This window comes from Ambystoma mexicanum, chromosome 1p (genome assembly GCF_040938575.1).
Source record: "Ambystoma mexicanum isolate Mex_15411 chromosome 1p, UKY_AmexF1_1, whole genome shotgun sequence".
In the NCBI taxonomy this organism is placed as follows: domain Eukaryota; kingdom Metazoa; phylum Chordata; class Amphibia; order Caudata; family Ambystomatidae; genus Ambystoma; species Ambystoma mexicanum.
In genome coordinates, this window is record NC_090921.1 from 1,273,169,352 (window position 1) to 1,273,181,638 (window position 12,287).

The following is a 12,287-nucleotide window of genomic DNA, read 5'->3' on the forward strand; positions in this document are numbered from 1 at the left end:
TTTTTCTTATTCAGTCTTCCCCTAGTCTGTTGCAGGAGTTCTCGCAGAAGAGGCACCCTAGTGGTCTAGGTGCCAGCTGTAGGCAGGGTGAGAGAGGGTTCAGTTTGCAGGAAAAGGAAATCTCATCAAAAACAGTAGTTCACTTTAGAGTTAGTGTAAATCCAGGGATTCCAGCATTGGGCTTGGGTGAACTGGAGGAGAATACTGCCAATCACATGTATCGCCCCCAAAGCTTCACAGGAATCGAGCAAGGCTCAATGTGAGTAATACCCCAACCAACGCAGTACCTCAGCAGGGAAGAAGAGTTTGCAGCAGGACCTTCAGGATCTGCAGCCAATAACCCAGTCAATTAATTCCTTGTCGTGAAGACCGGGCACTGGAAGGGAATTAGCAGCAGGGATTAACAGGGATTAACACGGAAAGTTCTCCAGGCAAGGGTTTCTTTGTGGCTGTGGTTTTGGCACCCTTTTCAGCAGCTAGAAGAACGAATATTGCTGGTCGGATTCTCGTCCCTTTCTTAGTCCTGCACTCTGGTGAGGGAACTTCAGAGATTCAAATTTTGCCTCTGGAGAGCCAGGAGGAGGCCACCAAAGTTACGGATCGATTGAGACCAAGCATCGCACAATGTCTTGGGGTATTATATCCCAGCAAGGTCGCAGCACGTCGTAGGAGGGCATAAAATGCAGGTGGTCTTGAAACCAGAGTATCTGGGTAGGATTCGTCGCGTTCAGGCCCACCAGGCCGATTGGACGGAAGGTTTACAGCAGGCTACGGTTACACAGCAGGCTCTCCAGTCGCTGGAAATAACTACGGACGTAGTTTCTTCATCTTCCTCTTTGGTGTAAGCTCCAGTGGTCGACTTGTCAGCAGCTTCCAGGTTCGGAATATTTAACAGGAACTACAACACTACTACTGCATTCTCTCCCTGCATTTTACAGCAAGGGCAGTCTGGCTGTCCAATCAGGACAGCCAGTCCCCACTGGGAGTTGGATTCTTTCAGGCAAGGTGAAGGACAAAGCGCTCACTTGCTTCCTGCCTTCCCAGACAATCTGGAGATTGGGCGTGGGATACAAAGGATTCCCGCCAAAGATAAAACTTCCACTGAGGTCGTTCCCACCCAGAATGGCAGAGGAAGACCTCAAACAGCAAGCATACAAGAAATGGTGAAATGAGGAGCCCATTATTTAAAAAAAATGGTGGCCCTTCTGTGCCTTACCAAGGCTGAATTAACAGCCTGCGAGTAATGACTAAAAGTCATAAAAGTAGTTACACTGCCACCAGCCATTCATGTAAACTTGCAATTGTAGCAAAATTGTACCAGTTAAGTATGAAAGGGGATATGTTGTATCGCGCCAGCACTCCACATAAGGTGGGGGTGTACTGGCCCACTTATACAAAAAGTAAAGGGAATGAATTACTTGGGAACAGTAGCACCCAAGTACATTAAAGAGAAATTAACTGGCGAGCCAAAAGGGGCAACCCAGCCTAAGTCCAAATGTTGTAGGAAACTATAAAAAGAGTAAAGTACTAGGTAACAGGATAAAAAGATTCCCCTTCACCTAAGGACAAGGTAACATAGTTACCAGGTCCGAGCAAAATGTTCTGGGGTTGACACAGGTCAGGAAGATTTATCATAAATATGAAAACCTTACCCAACACTGGGGCTTTGAGATTGTGCTATGAGGTAGAATGATGGTCAATTGATGTCATTTGATGTCTTTGGATGTGCTGGCCCACTAGCTAGGAACTGGGTGTGGGGTTTGTGAGCAGAGCTGGGAATATTCATTGAAGCAGAAGCATATTTGGGGGGGGGGGTTATTGCTGTCTTGAAAGAGCAGGTCATCATTGGGTAAGGAGAGGGGTTTCAGTCATAACCATTGTCTCTACATGAGGGGGGGCAGAGTAATGAACTTGCTACAAAGTGCACCCAAGACTAATTCAAGCCATTCGAAAAGCTAGCACCAACACATGCAGGAGCTGTAAACCGGGATGGAGGATAATGGGCCATGGCCTGGTAGAAGTTGTAATGTGGCCCTAAGCAATGTCGGAAACTGTGGGAGCCCTTGGCATTTACAGAGGCTATCTAATGACTTGTTGGCCCAAAGCATGAGCTGGGCAATTGGAAAGGGACATTACAGTTAAAGGTTGGCTTGTGTACCCCAGGAGACATGCAGGGAATGTGTACCCAATCAGCCGCAAGGGCATCGTAGATCCAAGACGTGTACAGTAAACATGAAAATACATTTTCATGGGCGCAGCACACCTAAAGCCCAAGGCATGGGCTTTAGGAATGGTCATTGCGGAATTGGAGCATTTACAGTGGTTGTGAGAATGAATGCTGAGGCTCTCTCGACCCCTGACCTCCTCCTAATGGTATCTGTGTTTTAGTATGAGTTTTGTGCTCCGAGCATATGGGTATGCTGTTCCTAAGATGTACACAAAGTGAGAGTGTATGGCTTGTGAGCCCATGACCGGAACAATTGGGGGAAGACATACCCTGACCCCAAGATGCAAGAGCTATGACAAGAGAATCGTGAGTTAAAGCCAAATGCATGGGATTGTGAAAATGGGGTTTGTGTGCAGAAAATGTGTGAAAGGCGAAACCTGTGCAAAATAACTTATTATTGCTGTATGAACGGCAGTGGGTCAAAGGTGTATGCAAAGGTTGTGAGAAGAGGAATCCATTAGGAATTTTTGCAGTCCAATCTAACCACTTTTTTTCCTTCACTGTCACTTTTGTACCAGATACTTAGTCAGGGGAAGCCCTCTACCTCCATGCTGACACAACCTCCACCACCACCGCCGCCTCCTCCACATGTGCCAGTGAGCCATACGGCACCCTCACACATGCTGCATGGTGGCCTGTCCTTGGGTGGCTTTGCCTACAGCCCTCCCTCTCCTCCCTCTCCCCCATCCCCACCTTCTCCTCCAGCACATTCTGGTATAATCGGCCCAACCTCTACCAGCAACTCTTCCAGCCTCTTCTTCAATGCCTCATCCAGTAGTGAGACGGGCAAGCGAGAAGGCAGCGTCAGCTCCGATGGGCCTGGGGAGCCTGACAAGGTAAGCATGGCACATTTATCAATACCAACATGTGGGATATTGTAAGCTGTTCAACCAGGCCAAAAAGACATCGGCATAGGAAGGATTGTACTGGGCCAAGAAAACTTGAGACCAGCTTGCCGTTTGGGTGGGGGAAGAGGGGGGGACATTGTTTGAAGCTGAGCCCGGTGAAGATCAGTTTTTTGTTATGTTATTGGGCTTGTGGGATTTATAACGTGCACCACTGCCATTTTGCATGTTTTTCCATGTCCTCAAGTGGACCTAAAAGTGAAAGTGGGGATTGGTTAGGGGCAGAAAAAGGGAAAGATAAGGATTTGTGCTCAACTGTTGGTGCGTGTAGAACCAGGACCAACTGGCGTCTGTGTGGATGTGTTTTTAAGTGGATTGTGATTTGTACACTGGAAGAGTTTTGTATTCCATCAGTGTGGAATGAATAAATGGGAAAGCAGGGCCAAGCAAAACCACAGTCGGAGAAAGAGTTAGAAATGGCAATGCTGAGATTGAGGGTTTGGAGGGGGGGGGTTATTGCACCCAAAGCGATAGAGTAGCATGAGACGAACAAAACACAATAATGTGCATGGACAGCAAATGATGGCAAGACAGGCTCCACAAGAGATATCAGCCTTGGACATTGGCGAGGCATGTGAAGCAAGTCCTTAAGTGCTAATGTCTTGCAGGTGTGAAGTTGGGCCCCGTGATGGAGAGACACAAAACCTTAAGGTTATAGCGACATGGGAAGTGGGGTCCAATTTGCATCATGAATGACTGAGGAGAAAGAACAGTTCATGGAGCAAATGGAGAATGCAAGTTTGATCCAGCAGGACGTGTCTTGGGGGAGGTGGAAATGAGAACATGTCTGTTGAGTACATTCTTAGACACTTGTGCTAGGGGGAGATGAGAAGTAGTGCCCAGCTTAGAGCACATTCATAGACGGTAACACTATCGTAGGGGATATGTGAAGTGGGCAAGCAAGAGAATGGTGCCAGATATGGCTCATGTGAAAGAAATTCTTAAGACAGTGAAGCAGGTGACCTTGTTGAGGGCACAGTCTCCATAGAGTACATGGTTGCCTTAATGGCATTCCCCTTCTATTAGTGCTGATTGCAGTGCATTCTCCTTCTTGGCAGTACTTGAAAAAGCTGCACACCCAGGAGCGAGCGATAGAGGAGGTGAAACTGGCCATCAAGCCGTACTATCAGAGGAAAGAGATCACCAAGGAGGATTATAAGGACATTCTACGAAAGGCTGTGAGCAAGGTGAGATTGTGTCTCCCTTTTTTTTCCCCTCAACCGTCCTCTCCCCCCCCCCCAATGCACAAAGTGAAAGTGCCTGTCTCTTCCCCACCATGTGCCATGACTTACTCGGATCTTCCCTCGTCCTGCACCCTCTTGCTCCCATTTTGTTCCCGTAAAGGGTTGTGTACATGGTTACAGCATGGCTACTTTTGCCCAGACTCACCAACCATCCTTATCCTTCACTTTGTGTTCAAACATTTGTACACAATTGTACCTAACATTTCTCTTATCAATCGATTTTTGTTTATTTTATTCAAATTAGGATGTATGCAAAATGATTTGCTACACAGCTCTGATGTTCAAGAAGCAATATGCATCTGACTTGATTGCTAAGGAGAAATTATGCTTGCGAAAAGAATTGTGGAACAAATTGAATTGAACTAAATTGCAAAAAGGAAAAAGAAAAAGTAATAACCAATAAAAACTGAAAAATTGATCACTAGATCCTGAAAATTGTTTTGGCATTTAGTGCAGTAGAAATGGACATAAATTGATACTTGGAAAAATTCTGGGTACAATTGTGTAGGAATATACTGTGTAAGGGATCAAAAGTAAGACTCGGACACAGTAACAAGTTTCAGTTTGACATAGGACTTTCATTGTCAAAATAATATGAGGGTTTGGGGAAATCCTACCTAGGTTTGAGGGGTTTCAATGCCTCAACAAAACAAAACTAACCTCTGTGTCAAGATGTTAAAGAAAATAGCGTCCTTCGTCCTGGGTCCAAAACAGTAAACTGACCCTTACAGGCTAAACTCAATATAACGTGAAAAAAGGGATTTCTGTAAGCTATATATTCATAGCTTTCTTTCAAAGTCTCAAAACATAGTATCAAGGTGCAGGTAAGAAAAGGGACTAAAGTTCCACTAGAGGAAGGGGGTCCTCCCTTCCCTATGTTTCTTCAGGTCTTCCAATGTCTATCCGGTGCTTGAGTGGGGAAAAAAAAGCTCAATGTTCCGCTGTTCCAAAGGGCGGGGGCATGGGAGATAGTTCCTCCCCAGAGTTCATTTCTTTATACAATATTTAACTTCAGTTTCAAGGGGACGGCTTCTCACTTAAATTTCTCATATGCTTTTACAGCGTTAAGGAAAATAACAAGTTCCCTTTTGTTCCTTCCGTTTTTACCATTCAATATAAGCACCTTTCAAGTTTACCCAATGGGGATGATTCTTCCTTTTGACTCTCCTTTACTCGTAGTTCTTTTGAATATTCAGCTTCTCACACTTGGTGTTTCAATTAGCATTAAAAGGGTATGGCTCTTTCCTTTTCCATATACTGTTAATATTCCATAATTTCAAGGAGAGTTTTGGCTAAGATTTTCATATCAATGATAAATCATCCTGACCTGTGTCAACTCCAGAACTTTTTTGCTGGACTGGTAGATTATCTTTCCCTATACCTATATGAGTGGGAACCCTTTTCCAGTCTCTTACTCATTTTATCAGTGTCATTTTTAAGACTCTCCATACTGTCTTTTAATGTTATCCTCTTTGACAAGTTTTGGCACCTACTGCCTATTGTTGCTGGTTTGCCCTTGGGGATCCCCTTTTAACTTCTTTGGCTAACCTTTTGAGAACTACAGTTCCCATGGGTAGAAAGGATCTTTTATTAGGTGACACCAGCACACCCCACCTTATGTGGAGTGCTGGGGCGATGCAATGTATCCCCTTTCACCTTTTAACTAACATTTATGTTACAAGGACAGACTTATCTTTAATGACTGGTGGCAGTAAACCTTTTTTATTAATTTGGTGCACCTTTACCGCATGCTGTTTCCACAGCCCTGGTAAAGGCACCCATGGGTGCTAATTACCAAAATGCCCCCAGTTTTCTTTTTTCGGCATTTCAGCGTTCCCTTTCCTTTCTTGTTCCTTCCCCTGACTCCACAGTGGGAAATTCCATTGTGTTCATTTTATCTTTGGCAGGAGTCTTGCAGACTTCCCGCCTGGACTCCAAGTGTCTGTGAAGGCAGGAAGCGAGGGAGGAGTCAAACTCTGCAGCCCTTGGTGTTTAAGCCTGACTGCGAGAATCCAGTTAAAACTGGTCGGCTGGCTGTCCTGAAAGGACTGGCCAACCCCCTCAAGTTTGAATGTTACATGGCTGTTTGATTGCCACGGTTCCTGCATAAAAGTCTGATCCTGGAAGCTGAAGAGGTAGTCGACCACTGTAACCAAAACCGAAGAGGATGATGAAGAAAACGCATCTGAGACGATTTCCAGGGACTGGAGAGCCTGCTGTTACCCTTCCCTTCCAAGCGACCTGGAAACTCCAAAAACGATGACTCAGATCTTGGTGAGACCCAATTGACTCAAGAAGACATGCATTTTGAGCCATCCTCTGTTAACGTGCTCAGCACTTTCCACTTCCTCCCCTTCCACCTCCCTCTCCCCTGCACTTGCACGTTCCCAATGTCACTGGGCCTAGTAAGATGGTTGTTTTGTTACTCCCTTGTATCCCTCCCATGCCTCGTCGCGCCTTGAAACACTTGTGATATAAATAAAATATATATCCTCCCACGACGTGCTGCGACCTTGCGGGGGGCTGCAATACTCTGGAACCTCGAGCCATTGTGCGGTGCACGGTCTTCCGAATTCCGAATCTTGCTGAAACTTTTTGGGCATATTGCTGGACCTCCAGAGACATGAATCGAGTCCGAAAAGTCCCCTCACCAGATTGCTGGACCTTGCAAACAACGAGAATCCGACCAGTGGTATACTGTCTTTTTCTGTGCTACTGAAAAGGTGCCAAATCCACAGAGCCACGTCCAGCCGCGAAGAAACCCTTGCTTGAAGCCTTCTGTGTCGATCTCTGCTTAAAAAACCCATCCTGGGGTCCTGTCTTCTGTCGTCCCAACAAGGAATGCAGGACCTGGGGTTTTTGGCTACAGATCCTGAAGTCATCCTGCTGCAAAATCCCCTTTGTGCTGAGCTGCTGTGCTGGCTTGGCTATTTACTTACTGTTGGGGAGGATTCTCAAAAATGTGCAGATTCCAAGCAACTTTGCTGGATTTTGAGGACTTGATTTTTTACCTGGAGAGTGAGCCTTTTTCCCACTCTCTTGTATTTTGATGTCTTTTACTCTTGTGTTTTCTTTTGTTATGGAGTTTTACACAACTCCATAGGCATCATCTTTTCATTTGCCACACAGCAGCCTCGGTGCAGTGGCACAGGGGAGCCTTTCAAGCTTTCCCAAGCTTTAAATACCTTCTCTGGGATAAACTGTTTCCCAGAGAAAGTAAAGTGAAATTGACTTTACTAATCTTTTCAAATTCCTAGACCCAGCACACCCTATCTTACATTAGAGTGCTGGAGGGGTTACTTAGTATCCCCTATGTCTAGATACTCATGTAGCCTTCAAATGCTACCCTTTCCTCTCAGAATGGCTGGTGGCAGTGGTTTTACAACGAACTACCATGATTTTTCCTGACTGCGAACTATTCGTAGCTCCGGTAGCATTAAATCGCAGGAGCCATGTTTTTCAAGATGGCGTCTGAGCCCCCTTTGTTTAAACAGGTCACAGTCTTCTTTTTTCGCCATTTCTTTTTTGAAAGGTCCTTCTAGAGTTTGTCTCTGCGTGCCAAACCAGGTTTGGTCCCTTTGTTCCGTCACCTTTTGCGGGCTACAGGACTGAAGTGAGGGAGGTGCCCGAAACTCCCTGTGCTTAGTCTCCTAGGAGACCCAAATGCACTCTGTGGTGATTGGCTGGCTGACTGTCTGGCAAGGACAGCCATCCTGCTGGGTGAGTGACAGCTAGGCTGGAATGAATGGGAGAGAACTGAATAAAAGGAGTCTTTTGGCTTGGAAGGCAGTCGACCACTGGAACGAAGGAACCGAAGACGTGCTTAAAGAGGATGAATGCTGCAACTCCTGGACTGTTGGTTTGCCCGGTGAAGCCCTGCTGAAGGTTCTGAATCGCCAAGTTCACCTCGACAGGTAAGCCCCTGCAAGGACGACTGCTCCCTTTGAGTTGGTGTGACCAATCAACTCGACCATACGCCACCTGGACACCTTATCTCGGAACTGGTCTGCAGGAAACCGTAGAATCAGGGAGATGGACACCAGTTTTTGTGCTTTACAGCTACCGGAATCAAAGTTTGGCAAGCTTTTTTACTGTTCAAGTGCAGTGCAGGAGTCCCCCGACGTCCTCCCTCTTGACCCCACGACTGAGGCCCAGGAACAGTGAGATCTGCAGGAACTGCCAGGAACAGAAGTAATTGGCTATCTCTTGTTCTTCATTTGTAAGGTACTGTAAAACCAGACTGAGTACTTACCTCTTGCGGTGAAAGTGTTTGAAACTTTGCCAACTTGCAGGCCTAATCAGCTTGTGACCCAACATATGATTCTTCTTGCTACAAACTATTCCTAAGAAGTTTTGCACAGACTTTTCCGTTTAACTACCAGAACTGCTTTATCCTATCCAGAACTTTGGATAGGACTTTAGCCTAGACTATTGATTTGAATTGACTCTTCTGGTGAACTCTAAATATTTGCATTGTCTAAGAATATTGTAACCTTTTATGTTCTAATAACCTTTGACTTTTACTACTCTTGAAAAGTATTCCTGAAATAGTATTCAAGTGTATTATATAGTTGCCTCCTTCTGTTGAATGTTTTATAATTGAATGGTTAATAAATGAATAAGTATTTAATCAAGAAACCTAGAGTGTAAGAATTTATTTGAGCACCTGTAATTGTAGACCTCTGTGTAACATCATTACAGCTCACATTCCCTCTTGAGATAAGCCTAGCTACTCAGCCCCGCTACCAAAACTGTGTGGTTCAGACTTATACCAAAGGTTGGATTTGCTTCTTCCTTGAGAAACTGCAGCTCATGATGGTCTTTAGGATCCAGATCTGCAACAGGGGGAAGGTCGTCTTCCAGCTCGAAATCTTCAGCAGCTGACTCAACATCTCCTGGTTGGTTCTCGCACGCAGCCTCAGCTGATGGAGCAGTCACAGGTGTGACTTTGGACTGTCCTCTCGGGCATGTCCTGGTTTGATGCACAGGAGTGCTATCTTATTTCCTAAGACCTTGGGTTTCCCCTTTGTCTCCTTTTTCCTGGAAAAGGAAGTTGGCATTTCCTGTGGACTGGGTGTTATAGGTTCTCCTGTAACAACCTCTGGAGAGTCATCTATGGGGAGCTCTCTGGCCTTCCTTGTCTGCTCCTGTTTCCTTTTACTGGGAGGCCTAGGGGTGCTTGATACAACTCCAAAGGTTTTTAAGTCATTCCCCGGCAGGACTCTCCCAAGCACCTCACTTTGTACACTGACAGGTATTCTTACAGTAATATTGTTGCACTGGATGAGAGCTGGTAGTCTTGGAAGCATTTGGATAGGACCTCCAGCAAGCTTAGTGAGGCCTTTGGGTGCCTTAGCAACATCCTCTGTTTTGAAAAAGGTTTCATCCACCACTAATGCTGGCCCCAGTGTCTCGAATGGCAGGGGTCTCCTGTCCATTTACAAGTACACTGTCCTTGTAGTATTCTTTTGTGTTATCTGGTATAGAATTATATACATTTAATTTCTGCTGTTCCCACAGACCCAGGGACACAAACACTGGCAGAGACGCCAATGGGGTCTTCAGCCAGTAGTTGAACGTTTCCACTTGCCATATGTACTTCTCCCTCAGGGGTGAAGGATAAGGAGGCAGTGTGGACCCCTGAAGGTTTACCTTTGCATCTGGGATCCCTTTTGACATGGTCAGTAGACCCACAAGCATAACATTTTCCAAATGTTTTGACAAATGGGGTCTTCTGCTGACCTCCCTCTGGTTTGGCACAAGAGGTTTCACTGGGCTGACCTGGTTTCCCATGTGGCTTACCCTTTCTCTGTTTGTGGCCCTCTTTTGGATTGGAGGTTTTAGAATTCTCTTTGTCATCTTTCTTTTGCTGCTTCCATCCTTTTTGAGTGGCCCCAGAATCCTCGAGTAGTGTTCGGCAGAGTTTGTATGCAGTACCCTTTGGGACCACTACACACAACTATGACTACAGGTGTAAGCAAAACCACCCTTTGATATAAGTCTGTACTACACAGTTTTGGTAGCATGTTGAGCAGCCAGGCTTATCTCAAGAGGAAATGTGAGCTGTAAGGATGTTACACAGAGGTCTACAATCACAAGTATTCAAATAACCTCTTTACAGCACAAGGTTTCTTGGTTAAACACTTATTCATTTATTCAACAGTCAGTTATAAAATATTCACTAGAAGGAGGCAGTTAAATATCATACATCAATACACCTCAATACTATACTCGTTAAGTTTCTGAGGCATTCAAACTACTTTGAAGGAGTAGCAAAATGGCATTCAGAATACTTTGGAGGAGCAAAAAGGAATGGGTTCATAACGTAAAAGAATTACAATTTCTTAAACAGTGTAGATACTTTGAGTTCGCCAGAAGAGTCAATTCAATAGGATAGGCCAAAGTCGATGGGCTAAAGTCTTGGAAAGGTAAAAACGGTTCTGGCAAGTAAACGGTAAAGTCTGTAGAAGTTCTTAGAAGTAGTTTGTAAGCAGAAAAATTATATGTTGGGTCACAAGCTGATTAGGCCTGCTAGTTGCGAAAGTTTCAAGCACTTTCACCACGAGAGGTAAGTACTCTCGTTTCACAGTACCTTTCAAATTAAGAAAAAGATGCAGCTGAAGACTTCTGTTCCTGGCAGTTCCTGCAGATCTCGCTGTTCCTGAGCCTAGCCTACGTCGTGGGGATAAGAGGGAGGACATCGGGGGACTCCTGCACAGGGACTGGTCGAAAAAGCTGGCACTTGGCAAATCTTCAATTCTGGTAGCTGTAGTAAAGCACACAAACTGGTGTTCTTCTCCCTGCTTATTCGGTTTCCTGCATCACTCTGACGAAAATACAACCAGCTCCGGGAATGGTATCCAGGTGGCTTCTCTGTCGAGATGAACTTAGCGATTTGGACCTGCAGCAGACTTCACCAGACAAACCAACGGTCCAGGAGTTGCAGCAGCCGCCCTCTTCAAGCTCGTCTTCGGTTCTTACATTCCAGTGGTCGATTCTGCCTTCTAAGCCAAGAGACTCTCCTTTTATCCAGTTTCCTCCCATTCATTCCAGCCTAGCTGCCCCTCACCCAGCAGGGTGGCTGCCCTTGCCGGACAGTCAGCCAGCCAATCACACCAGAGTGAATTTGGGTCTCCTAGGGGACTAAGCGCAGGGAGTTTCAGGCACCTCCCTCACTTCCTGCCCACCCCAGACACTCGGGCGCCAGAGGCAGTCTTCAGTCCTGAAACCCGCCAAAGGCAATGAAACAAAGGGACCAAACCTGGTTTGGCGCGCAGAGCAAAACTTTAGAAGGACCTTTCCATAAAGAAATGGTGAAAAAGACGACCGGGAAACATTTTAGAAACCATGGCTGGGCGCCATCTTGAAAAACATGGCTCCTGCGATTTAACGTTACTGGAGCTACGAAAAGTTTGCAGTCGGGAAAAATCATGGTAGTTTTTTTGTAAAACTACTGCCACCAGCCATTCTGAGAGGAAAGGGTAACATGTGAATGCTACATGAGTATCTAGACACTGGATACTGAGTAACCCCTCCAGCACTCTATTGTAAGATATGGTGTGCTGGGTCTAGGAATTTACAGGGCTAAGTGAAGTCAATTTCACCCCACTGTTCTGGGAAACAGTAGTTGATCCCAGAGAAGGTATTTAAACCTTGGGAAATCTAAATGACTTTCCTGTGTCACTGCACTGAAGGTGCTTTGTGAAACAATTGTAAAAGATGATGCCTTTTGGAGTTGGTTAGACTCCATAACCAAAGGAAACACAAAGGTAAAACACATCAAAATACATGAGAGTGGGAAAAGGTCACACTCTCTACAGGTAAAAAAATCAAGTCTGCAAAATCCAGCTAAGTTGCTGGGGGTCTCTAAGGTCGAGGGAATTAGCACATTCTTGAGAATTCTCCCTAGCA

General features: G+C 45.5%; 1 protein-coding gene across 1 annotated transcript in view; it reads left to right on the plus strand.

The window, feature by feature from the left end:
• Window positions 1–12,287, plus strand: part of SCAF1 (SR-related CTD associated factor 1) — a 472,414-nt gene that overhangs the window by 420,850 nt on the left and 39,277 nt on the right. Inside the window, exons 9-10 of the mRNA XM_069605191.1 lie at window positions 2,746–3,063; window positions 4,191–4,319. Of these exons, the coding sequence (XP_069461292.1) occupies window positions 2,746–3,063; window positions 4,191–4,319 (447 nt within the window). The remainder of the gene's footprint in view (window positions 1–2,745; window positions 3,064–4,190; window positions 4,320–12,287) is intronic.